This window comes from Argiope bruennichi, chromosome X2 (genome assembly GCF_947563725.1).
Source record: "Argiope bruennichi chromosome X2, qqArgBrue1.1, whole genome shotgun sequence".
In the NCBI taxonomy this organism is placed as follows: domain Eukaryota; kingdom Metazoa; phylum Arthropoda; class Arachnida; order Araneae; family Araneidae; genus Argiope; species Argiope bruennichi.
In genome coordinates this window covers 87,466,570-87,480,319 of record NC_079163.1, presented here as the reverse complement: position 1 = coordinate 87,480,319, position 13,750 = coordinate 87,466,570, and the positions used below count along the sequence as shown (strand labels likewise).

At 28.2% G+C, this 13,750-nt stretch overlaps 1 protein-coding gene across 1 annotated transcript in view; it reads right to left on the bottom strand.

Annotated features, from left to right (window-relative positions):
• LOC129960429 (L-asparaginase 1-like) overlaps nt 1-11,308 on the bottom strand; it is a 77,702-nt gene extending 66,394 nt beyond the window's left edge. Inside the window, exon 1 of the mRNA XM_056073854.1 lies at nt 10,938-11,308. Within this exon, the coding sequence (XP_055929829.1) occupies nt 10,938-11,142 (205 nt within the window). The 5' untranslated portion in view covers nt 11,143-11,308. The remainder of the gene's footprint in view (nt 1-10,937) is intronic.
• Between the last annotated feature and the right edge of the window lie 2,442 nt (nt 11,309-13,750).

The following is a 13,750-nucleotide window of genomic DNA, read 5'->3' as shown; positions in this document are numbered from 1 at the left end:
ATATCCAAAGAGAAGGCAGGATTAATTTAAAGCTGAAAACTATTTAATTATATAACTGCAAGATTCTTTCAAGAGTGCAGGGATATGACGTCAGAATTTCAGCTTTAAGATCCAAAGATCGCGGATTCGAAATTCTATTCTGCCGTAGACTCGATCAGTAAGTGAGCGAATTCTATTATAAATATGTTGTCAGTATCATACGTCCTTAGGTTGGTATGATGTAAAAGTTTGGAGAAAGAATTGCCAACTCAGATACTGACTTTGTCACCTAACAATTCAAAATTACAAGGCCTAAAGAGCTATCGAATAATTATAAAAAGTCACATTAATAGAACAAGTCATCTTTCGCTTTCCTTTCAAAGACCCTCTTTGACGACTTCAAAATCAAAACGACGGAATATATCAGTTGCCCAAAAATATAGTTTAAAAAACATCATTTAATTTCTTTAAAACATACAAGCCATCTTTATTTTGATTTCGATTTCATAAATAATAAAAAATTGTACAACAAAACGTATGAAAAAAAACTGTGCAGAATTAAAATTTTCTTATTCCGTATGATTAATATTCTGTTGGTATTTTATGTTTTTACTTAGAACACTCAAAAACATTTGGAAAGAAAGAAAGGAAGATTCATTAACAATGACAAGCTTTTGTATACTGCTGTACATTTCTGTACGCTGCTCTAATTTCTTCAAAGGATCGATATATTTAAACAGCTTCTATACGTTTATGAGAATAGCGAAAATCATTTGCAAAAACATTGCCAATGAAATTTCCACGGTCTTTTTTTATTTATTATTTTTTTCCCATGCGTGTGTGCACAAATATTGAGAAATAATATACATCAGCTTCAAAGAACAGTTTACACAGTAGTATGAAATCTAAACAAAGACATCAAGTAAGATGCGATAAAAGCAAGATGTGATAAAACAACAAAACATTTCGAAACAACAGATTTGTAGCGAAACCTCTAAGTTAATAAACTTTCAAGCTAAACATACATTTAATAGAAGTGTTGAAATATTTGTTTTTGAATCGGTAGCAAAAATGTAGTCCAATAAGTTGTATTAAACTTTGGAATTTATCAGATAAACAATTCTACTTTATCCGAAAGAACGATTTGAAATTACATAATGAAGTATTGAGAATGAAGCTTACAATTCTGAATTAATGACAGATAGAAGGAACAATGCCCAAGCTGACATACTCATAAATCCCATAATAAACCAACGTGAAAGCATTTGAATTGCTATTCTCTGAATTAACGTGCCGGACGCTTTTACAATATTTAATGTGTTTTGTTTCATGTTTATAAAATGGACTTTTTTTATAGACGATTTTACAATCACTTCCTGATGTGTTAAAATTTTCAATTTCAGCATAGCTACGTGTTCCGACGACGTTACAATATTTTCATATTTTCAGAACTTAATTATCGATTAATAGCTTAATTTCAGTTAATTTGGTAAAATACTGGAAGTGTCATTAAGTAATAAAGTTCAGAAAAATTAATAAAAGATTTTACAATAATTATAATGATGAATTTTAAAAATTAAAAAAATGTAAAGTAATAAAGCAAGTGTCAAAAAAGCACGTTTTCATTAACTTAATAAATTGTAGAAAATTCTGTTGACCTCCAATTTTTAATCAAAAATTTGGAAGTCAAATTCAAAGCAAAATCGTAAAAGCGTGAGACACTAACAATAAGGATATAAATGTGCAATACATGTCAAAAGAAAGAAATTCTTATACATCCATTAAAATTTAGAATATATTACGAATGTTATTAAAATTCAAATTTATTTAGAATATTTATAGCAGCGTCTCAAGCCTTTTCGATATTTGTTTTGGTCTCTAGAGTTTGTAGTGTGTGTGTGTGGATTATTTTTTTTTCCCCATCGAACCGAAATGCAGAGTTTAGAAATTCTTTTCTAAAATTATATAAGTTCAGAATATTTTCTCACGCTCTCTCTCTTACTCGTTTTCTGTCTTCCAATTCGGTTCGACGCAAAGCGCGCTCACCATGACTTGGGCAAAGAAATCTAGACAGTAGATCAAAATTATACTATTTCATCGAAAATCGTAAAAGAACTCTACACATGCTTCTTCAAATCATGTTTGGCATTTTATATAACTCTAGTGCAGTTGCAGAGTATCCTTCAGTTAATTCTAATAAAGCCTTTCACCACGACTAATTCATTTTTATCCAGAAGCACAAATAATCTGTTGAAAAAGAAAGCTATTTTTATTACGTTCTTTTATTTAGACGGAAAAAAAAATTTACAAATCTTTCTTCTTGTTATTATTTCGATTAAACAAAATTTTTAAAAAAATTAGCTACGAACCCAGGAGAAAGTAAACTTGTCAATAAAACATGCTTTTTAAAAAACATTTAACATAAACAAAAAAATTTTTAAAAAGCAAACGATTTAAAAAAAAAAAAATTCCAGTAAGATATCTGAGTTAAAGAATAGAAAGTTCCGAATTTCCTTTCTAGAACAGAAACAGCCACCTAAAGTTAGAGATTTTTATTTTGTTTACGGGCAGATGGATTTTTTTTAATGATAACTCGAAAAATATTTAGTTTTAGGAGAAATCAATTTTGGGAGAAGTCAGTCGGTTTGAGGAATCTGTTAGGAACAAATGAAACGTTTAGAATATCAAGTATCCCTTCAAAAAATAATAAATTTTTCTCAATTCTAACAGTTATTTGAAATTTGAAGGTAAAACAGTATTGATCAGTTTTTAAAGATTTAAAGAATAGTATTTACTTTTAAATTTTATTATTGTAAAATAGTTATATTTACATCCTCGCACAGATTATAAATATGAAGTAGTTGCAATCAACTTCTGTCTATATTGCACTGACGTTAGACGCACTACGAGACGGTATTCCCATGCCGTCATTTCCATACCGGATCAAAACTTGAAATTCCTGTGATTTCACCATAAATCGAAATTTAATCGCTTTAATATGAGCAAAACAGTTTGAAAAATATTCTAAATAAATACACGTTTCGTAGAAAAACCGCACATCAAAATAATAATAAACAAAAAAAGAGTTCAGTTTTGTATTACCATGTATGTAAAACTTTTAGTTTTCTACCTTGAATTGAAACTGAAATAAACGCAGACATAATGTCACTTGCTTCTCAGCTTAGTTAAGTTACATTAACGTCCTTTTTTTCTTTCTTCCTTGAAGCAATGCGAGAGCTATTTTAGGGCGAGCTGCAGACAGATGGCGTTTGTCTACAGTGAGTTTAAGTTAAAAAAAAATAATAAAACTTGGAAATGAAGGTGAAACTTAGATTAACTATTGCTCGTTAATTAACTAAAAAACTTAATTTCGTTAATTAACTCGTTTCCAAGTTAACTATATATCATAAGAACTCTCCCTTCATCAGGAAATAACACAATTTTATCACAAGCTGACGCTATCTTTCATTGCACAGGAGTATCCGTGTAAGGAAACAACTTTTACAGCGTTTTAGAATCGTCTATTTCTATTTGAATGTCGAAGCAAAATTTCGAAAATAGGAGCCTTTGTTTAGACTAAGTTTACTTAAGAGTAGAAAGAATACACACAGAACGAATGAGCCGATGACGTTAATAAGGGAATAACTCCAGTTCGTTCTAATGATATGTAACGGAAACGTTATCCATTTTAAAAGCTGTTTTAGCAAATGAACAATTTTTTTCTAAGCTCAATTTTTTGTGGAAAAATTTAAAAGTTAATGAAGCAGGGGGAAAAAAAGAAATACTACTTTAAAAAAAAGTTTAACAATACTTGTTTCTTTCAGAAGTAGTCTCTACGTAAGAAAAATCTGATCATTAATATAATTTTAAACGAAAACTCTAAGAACAATCGACGATTTTTATGAAATCAAATAATCAAAAGCAAATGTGCAAATTATGAACAAAAAAAAAAAAACCCACCTAACAAGGAAATTATAGTTAATAAAATATTGCAAAATGATTTCAGATAGTGCGAATACAATAACCGACCACTTGTTGGGTATTTTACCCATTTCTGCAAATAGAATAAATTCATTCCACTTATTTTAATCTATGAAACGGTGGAGTGTGAAATAGATTCCCGGGTAAAAGATCACTTTTGCATCGTGTTTGTGGCAACCCTTGAATTACACATTGCTGAAACAAGCACGCATAAAAAAATTCAGACACATGGAAATAAGTTATAAGCCATGATTATTGATAGCTCGGAGTAATTAATGAAAATACAATAAGTGATTTCAAGCTTTCTTCTCTCAACCTCTTTTTTAATTGAAGTAATTTTCTAAGTAAATTTTCTAAATTTCCTAGGAGTTATTTTCACTGCACTATGCTCTAATCATGAAGGATTTTTTTTTTCTTTAAAAATCATATATTTTGAAAGTTTCAATCCAAAATTCATTCAAAAATGCCTAACTTTGTCATTATCTCCTAAACTGTCGGGTTTAATATGATTAGCTAATGTTTTATCGGCTTTCTATCATTTTCTTTTCTATAGCAAGCATTATTGGGGATTAAAATGCCTTTAGATGGAAATTACCAAATATGTTTCATGCTCGTTTCATTACATGTGGTCGGAATATAAAAAATAATAATGATTCAAGTCAAATGTTTTCATCCATTTGTACACAGAAATAAATAAATAATACAAAATTTTATTAAAAATCATATGATTACTTTAAAATTGAATATACTTTGAAAATACTCGAATTATATTTTGCTTAATCCATTGAAAACAAATTCAATCCATAAAACATTATAAAAGAAAAAAAAATTACTCTGGCTTCAAAATACTTGCCACTAAAACAAAATTATCTGAGAATGTATGAAGTTAAAGAGGTGTTAAATATATTTTGCGTTATTCCATCTGTTTTTTTAAAAATTATTATTATTTCATTCACAGCTAGCTATTAAAAGATATCAAAATAGCGCATAATTATGAAATAAGTTATAAGACATCAATAGAGATCAGAAAGTGATTTCGAAAAACTTGAAGAAATTTCTTACTACATTCCTGTGTCTACTATTAATAAAATTGAACAGCGTTCTAATTAGAAATATGGATGAAAAATACAGTATACTCGTGTAAAGAAAAGAATCTATAGTGGGTACAGGGTATGAATAGACAAAAATTAAAGCTCCTTTGTCTTAGAAAATAACAGAAAATCAATGTGTTTCGAATAATACAAAATCACCAATTATTGCACAGAATTCAATATAAAAAAAAACTTTTCCTGAGAGTATACTTCTCTAAAACACTAAGTAACCTTTAAAGTAATCCATAATGAAATATACAACATATATCAAACAGATTGATTTAAAATTTAGAAAACTGTTTTAAAAACTGAAAATGGGGGGAGGGGTGCAGCCCCAAAGATATAGAGGAAAAACAGTTTTCTAATTTAAAAGTCTGAAATTAAGAAGTAAATTAATTTAAACCAGGAAACAAAAACAGCATCAAAACAAACTACGAGATCTTTTAATTAGAATGCATTTGATTTGCTAGAGAAAAGAGCAATTTGTAAATTATACAAAAGCTAATGAGATGAGAAAAACGTCAGGACATTTAAACATGACAGAAATTTAATGCATATCTGACCCTCATAACACGAAGAATCAGACTGTATAGCATCTCGAAAAAGAAAGTTTCCAATCTTGATGGAGGAGTCCATATGTTAATTCAGAATCTTTTTTGGGGAGGGAAGGGGGTATTATTCATAAAATAATAATAAGACAAGTATAAATTTTTGTAGGAGAAAACTTTTTGTTCGGGGTATTGATGTCACGATAGAAATCATCTTCTCTAAAATATCCCTTCTCTCATGAAATCTCCGTAGTAACTATTTTTAATATATTAAAGTACTTATTTTACGATGTCACATCATTTACATAAATATGTAAAAGAGAAAAATAAGAAATGCAAAGAATTAATGTAATATAAGTGTCATCGCACTTTCCTTTTAAAAAGTTACACACCAAACAACCATATTATATCCGACTGACATAATTTACACTTTCTATCTAACATATACATCAGAACATCAAACAATCACACTGAGTAATGGAGTTAATTCAGAATTCTTGAATTCATTTTCGCAACTCAAATTTAACTGAAAGGCAACAGTAATGTTCCCTTTTATATCTCCATCATTTTTCAAATATTTCCACAATATGGCAGATATTGTGTTTAATTTTGTCGAATAGTGAAGAAAATATAAAATACATTTTTCTTCCCTTTGACCGATTTTGTTTAAAATTTGATCATGATCTATTGAAAATATCGCATATTAAAATTCTTGACTTAAAATTTACTAAATTTTCGAGTTATCGTATTCACATACAAACGAACTGAGACATACCAACTGAGAATCAATCTGATAGATTTGTTTCAAAATCTGAAACATATCTATAATTTTGGGAATAAAATAATTTATCAAATTCCATAGGTAGAGAGACAAATCCAAACTTGATTTTATCGGAATCAGGGAGATCTACTTAAAACGAAAAAATTCATCAAAATCTGAAGGATCAGATTTTTTGTAACGATTACAATAATTTTTTTCTATACTTCGTAAAAGAGAAAATATAAATGTTAGTATAGATACTAAGACAGAAATGTAAAAAAACATACATAGGGGATCTGCAATTTAAACCAATGTAAACTTTTGAAGTAATAAATATTCATAATGTTTATTATTTTTACGCTGTACGTGAGTTTGGATTTCATTTAATACATAAAGCTTAATTCAACTTAAAACTTATATAAATTATTGTACAATTTGAAAAAAAAAATGCTAAAAACAAGATGCAAGCCTACGAGTAAAAATAATGAATGGAAATCAACAATCTTCGTTATACATTAGACAAGTAAACCAGAGTGTTCTACTAATAAAACCTCCTAAAAATAAACCGATTTAACGCAACTCCTAATGTCACTGCTTGAACAAGTCATATTTAGTTGACTTTGCTGGAAACAAGCCAAATTTGGAAAATCTGTTCCAAGCTTTATAAGAATTTCACGCAAGATCGGACAAAGTTGCAACGACAGCCGCATAATAAAATCGATTATAGGTTTAGCTTAAAATCTGCATGAGATGTCTAGTTAATAAATCTAATATATGTAATTAGTAATAATTTGTACAACTGATTCTCACACGAGTATCTAAAAATAATATATAACCAAACGAATTGTCGATAGCCAAAATGTTTTAGGGAGGAAATAAAATGCTGAAGGTTTGTTGTTGAAATAATTACATTTTTTCTTTAAAAAAATCTAACAGACTAGAATAGGAGGTTGCAAAAAGGAAATTTTCACTCAATTTAGTGCTTCGATTTTTTTTTTATTTATTTATTTAGTTAGTTAGTTAAAGTGCATAAACAAATATAAATATTTAAAGTAAATTGATAGTACAAATACCAAAAAAAGGTATTAAATATGATTGAAAAATGCAAAAATAAAACTTTTTGAACCAATAGTTCATATCACATTTCATTTTACAATATTTCATAAGAAAAATTTTCATTACTATAGACCAGTAAAGCAAACTGCAATCATGTTTTATCAGATGTTTTTTGTAAAATTTCTCTAAATTTCTACTTTTATCTGTCATATCTCTTAATTCAAAAAATATACCGAGAATATATTTTTCTCCCTTTATAAAAAATTTATATATGGTTTATTAATGCATTACAACGTTCCTATGCAAGAATGGATTTAGAATAGTGACTTGGAATAATGCTGGGTTTCTTCCATGCCATAAACTGCAAATAACTTTTTGTTGAAATAAGAAAAATATAAAAAAGTGGATATAAATCTATAAACTTTCATCTGGTTTCAGACAATGATATTTTTTAATCATTGAATCAATGATTGAACTGATTGCAATCAATTTAATCAAATAAGCATGAAAAACCTACAGTAGTTGGAAATAATAAATCAGACAACTATACAATTAGCAGGTAAGTTTGTCATATAGACATTATTGTCTGCATGACAAACATAATAGATGAGTATAATGTTAAAATGCCTTCTATGAATCTTGCAGGAAGGAGAGAGCGAATATTAGTGTATAATGTCTTATTAACCTTTTTTTTTTTTTTTTTAATTAACACTCTAAACATATACACTATAAACCACAAATATAAATAATTTTCTTCACAAAATACATGATAGAAATATGTTTTAGTATTGTTCACTCTACATTTTTAATTAGATTTTTACACTAAATCTTGATTATCAGAATCTAATCTTTAAAAAATTTAACATTTCAAATTTTATGCAGTATGATACAGTATATACATTCTAACCATCACTGTATTATTATTATTAATAATAATAATAATTTAGAATAATATAAATAAGAATAATAAGAATAAATAAGAAATATAAATAAGAATTTAGTTAACAGTCAGTATCACCATAAAAGCACTAAATACTTTTTTTTCTTTCAAAAATAACATTCCTTACAAAATAAGATTAATAAATTGTGCTTTCCATCCTTTTTTTCAGTATAAATTAAATTTACAATATGTAAAAATAAATCTGAATCAAGGTAACTTTATCCATTTTTTTATAACTGAAAAAATCCTATTTATTCTGGCTAATATTTTTAAGAAAATCTTACAAAAAAGGAATAACTAACTATGAACAGAGAATGTTACTATAAAAGCACTCAATAATATCTAACATATGGGTCCAAAAGAAATTTGTCTTTCAAAATACCTAATAAATTTTGGTTAAAATCATTTCTAACATAATTTAAAAAGTGGAAATTAGGTACAAAATAGAAATTTTAATTAATTATGTAATCAATTTCTATAAAAATTTTTTTAACTAATTCTAAAACGCTGGAATTAAATTAAGGTATTTATGCCAACATATAGCTTTAATGATGAAACAGCACAAATTTCATTGCATTGTTACAAGCATTTTTAGCATAAACAAAAGCTATAAAACTTTTAATTTGAAGTTACTTCACTTAATAATTTTCATTGCAATGCAGATGAAATTATGGAAGTGAGAAATATTCACGATAACTTTGATTATATTATTTCCTTTAGCAAACAAAGATTTTTTCTTTACTGAAAGTTATATTCATTCTTACAAAGAGTCTCGCTGTATTAAATAAAATTGCACTTATAACATATGAAACATTCGATGCTACTTATGTAAAATTTCTTTTCATAGCTCTTAAAAAAAAGAGGATGATTATGCTGAGTAGTAATGAGAAGTTGTTAAAATAAGTATTTGGGCTCTTTGCATCAAATCTGCTTATATATTTTAAAACAGGAAACTACAATATAATTATTAAAAAAATACTTCTATCAATATGTATTGTATTATAGGATAAAAACATAAGGCACAGATTTTGAATTTTCTTTTCTAATCAAGGTTGATCAATTTAAAATATATGTTTTTTCCAAATAACAACTACTACTGACAATTGCAAATGAATATATAAAGAAAAGTACTTGTTTGGCGAATTGTTCAGCAGAAAAAAAAAGGCAGTTTGTTTTCTTCGTTTTAACTAACCTGTAGTAAAGATATATTTTGAGATCTGTTATTCTTCTTTTTGCTTTTAAACTTTCTTAAAATACTCTTAATGAACAGTTTTCACTTTTAAAAATATTTATCCTTATATGCTAAATAAAAGCAACACAATTTTTTAAACAGAGCAACAATAAACATAAAATAGAATTCAATGTTAGGTTTTTAAAACAGTCTTTTAGAAACAACACAATCATTATAAAAATTATTCCTAGACAAGAGGTGAAGCTTACATAACTATTTTGGGATAAATTATGTTATGTTCATTATCTTAAATTATGATTAGTTAATATCTGCATATTTTTATATTAAGTTATGATTACATTTCAGACTTACCATAGATTTATATAAAAGAAATAATGTAATGCATACATTAGTTTTTATTGAAAGATGAAGCAATGATTTATAATTTTTAAATAAAAAAATGCATGAAAATTCTCCAAATTTTTCTTCATACCTAACTGATTCATATATAAGTTTTATTTTTACAGATATGAAAAAAAAAAAAAAAAATGAAAAAGTATATATATTATTTTTATACAAGTAAATAAATGTATTTAACAAAGCTTTATTATATAACAATACAAACTGATACATAAAAGATATACTATGAGTATCATTCAAGCAACATAACAGGTTAACTATTCATATATTTTAATTATCATATTAAAATCATGATGTGCAACTAATTATAGTAATTTAATAAAAAGATAGATTATTCAAACAGAAAATTTTCACAATTATCATTCAAAATAATATGAGAAAATATACTTTAAGTCAAAGGAAATAAATTATGCATGTCATAAAAAATTTCATGATATATTTATTATATTTTAAAAAATACAGCCTACAAAAAACAACAAATAAAAACTTATACCACACCATTCAGTATGAACTTTAATTATCTTGAAAAGTTCATATCTATAGAACTTTTATATTGATTTAATTATAGAAACAGTATAAAATGTGATGCAAACAATAAACCTTAATTTGATTTGTTGCAATGACAGAAAAAAAAAAGACTTTTTCAATTCAGAAAAACATTTGAAATCAATGAATTTGATAGATGTTTTAATGATAATTTGCCAATCAAAAATATCTATACCACACATGCCAGAAAATTTATTGTAAAGAATAAAATGCACTGCTGCATGTAATGCTAAGGGAAAATCCTTTCAAGCTAAATGAAATACATATTAATATCTCAATGTTTATCTGCAAATTCTAAAAATGTAAGAATACTGCATACTTAAATATTTTGTTATATTATTCTCATTCGAGCTGTTCAACAAGAAGCATCATAATGCGAATGATATACTTCTTAGTTCAAAATTTCAATCACAAATAATGTAATAAAGTTTCGATTTGCACTTACCTCCTTTTTCATTCTTAATCATACCTATCGTTCCACCTGTATATATAACTAAAACTTTAGAGTAATTTCTTTCCGGTTTCATTTTATGCAAAGAAGTACTTTTTCTGACCGGTTTCCCATTTACTAAATCCTGCAAAAAAGCAGCTTCTGCATCAGAATCTAACATTGAATTCTCATTAGTGAAATCTTGATCAACGGAGCACATGCTAATAAAATTACTATAATCACTTGAAAAGCAAAGCAATTAATTGATTTAACTGTAATTGAAGACCTTGGGCGATAAAAGCGTAAATCAATAAATATTGAAGAAGCTACACTACACACTGTGCTCCTTGAAACGCGCGTTCCAATTGTTTATATTTTACATTACAGAGCCGGTAAGAAACAGGAACCTGCGGACAGGAATAACATCATTTCTGAAACGATTAGAATGAATCGAAAGTCAAGCTTGATATTATTGGCTTGTCTAATGACGTCAATACAGTTGTCTGAACACGTGACATGGAATCATATGTTATGATGTTGATCTATTATTTTTTTGGGGAAAAAAAGACTGAAAAGAGATAATATACAAAGTTATAGGAGGAATATGACAGATCTTGACGTAAAATATATGTTATATAGGCTGTAATGTCTAGGCATAAATCGAAGATGTCCTCAATGAATGCCAATGAAGCTCTAGTATGATTTTAGTTCAAACGAAATCGCATCAATAAATCATTCTTTTCAAAGATCATTTTGCTATATGTATGATAAATAACAACCTTGTTGCCGGCATCCTTGCTTAGGGGTAGCGCGTCTTCCCCGTGATCTGAGCGTCCCGCGTTTGAATCCCGGTTCGGGCATGGTTGTTCTTCATCTGTGTTCTATTCTGTGAGGTGTGTGAATGTGCCCCCCCCCACTGTAAAAAGGGGTTGCGCAAGAAAATGTGTGAGTTTCATCTTCATATGAACTAGAAGTCAGATCTCTGCCCTCGGGTGCTCAGGGGTCTTTACCCTCAGAAGCTACTGTACCCTCTTTTCGTGGTAGGACATCATCAACAACCTTATTAAACTCTACATATGGTGGAGAAAATTAACCAGAGGAATACCATGAAATGCGTGATAATCAGCATGTATTTTAATCTCGTGTCATAAGAAATTTTGTTAAAATATCATTGAAAAATGTATCACCCAATCGAAAAAAGAATGTATTTTGAGATTAAATGAAAGGCAAGTCATGGAATAGTTTGCTTTGATTATATAATCATTCATTTTAAGTTCGGATAACACGACTGTTAGGATTTCTTTATTGCATATTGTGTACATTACATGTTAAAATCCAAAACAATCCGTGAGATCTATTTTTCATTCTATTGGAAATGCTGAAGTTCATGAATAAAATATAACTCGCCGATTTAGATGTGTCGAAAAACGATTCGATTCAGTGCTTTGGTATTCGAATTTCAAAATAAGAAAATGGTAAATAATTCGCAAGCCAAGGGTTACTCGTCTTGAGCAATACTGCTATATTTGATTGCATTGCCAAAGTTTAAATATTGCTATTTGCATAGAATTTAAACCTATGTACTTATGTAAAAAAATATTTTGTATATTATAATACATGATTCCTCAAAGCTGTCGTTTAATGAATTGAACAGACATGTCTGACATCTTTCAGAAATTGTATTTGTGAACACCGTGAGCTTTGTGAACACATGAGCTTTTGTGAATGACTCACAATTCAAATAAAGAGTTGAACGAAACGAACTCAATTTAAAAGCTTGAGCATTCTTTATTTTGTCAAAGTTAAAAGTCTCAAAAATTCAAATACTTGAATTTCGTATTATCTAGAGGTTCCATTTTTCGTCTAATTTTATATCTTCTAATTTCAGCAGAAAAATAACTTAATAATTTTTATGATATTACTTTGGCCAATGAAAGCAGAAAAGAATTATAGTTGAAACAAAACAAATTATGATGATGGTATGTTGGTTCTTTCGCAAAGAAAAATTCCAGGTTTAAATGGATGAACAAAACATTTATTTATAAATGCATACAAATATAGTAGAAATTGGCTAAAGAATAAAATCAATGGCATAGAAAGTAACCTTTGTCATCAGTTAGAAGGCTTTCTCTCTACAGCCGTCTCTGCATCAAAAGTAGCTAAACTCGTTGGTAATCTCCGGATCCAAAGTTTTCCTTCTTATCAGCCAGTGGAACTTGATCACCAGTCAGAAAAAATTAAATGGCCTCATCGACTAGAAAAATTCTATCTGTTCCCACTTTTCGACTCACTGCCTTATTTATTTCTAGTCAAGGAGATTATAAAACTTCGCAACTCTTTCCATTCGTGCTTGTTTCAAAAAGAAAAAAAAATCTTTCCACTAATACAATACACTACAACCCTGAAACGAAAGCACATCTTCGCTCCAAAGGAATCTTATTATTTAGTGATAACAGAGCTCCCTGAGTATTTTTTAGTATGTATTGTCTCATGATAGAAGCACTTAACAGAAGCATAGCAAGAGTAAAAAGTCTCGAGAATAACATGATTTTTTTTTCACCTTCAATTCGTCATCACTGGCTTGGAAAATACAAAAAATGTCCGAAGCCCAGTATCGTTTTATGCCTCTCTCATCATATTTGGCTCAAAAAGGGGTTAAAATCACTACAGTCGTGTCTTTGTAAAGCCCTTAAGACTGGCGCTTGGAGTATCTATATTTTTTCCCCCAGCCGTTATATCATTGGCGCCTGATACTATATTCTTTCGCAATAAAGAAAGGAGCATGTCTCTTTTCAAACAGAATCAACTTCAGACGCATTTCTGATGAG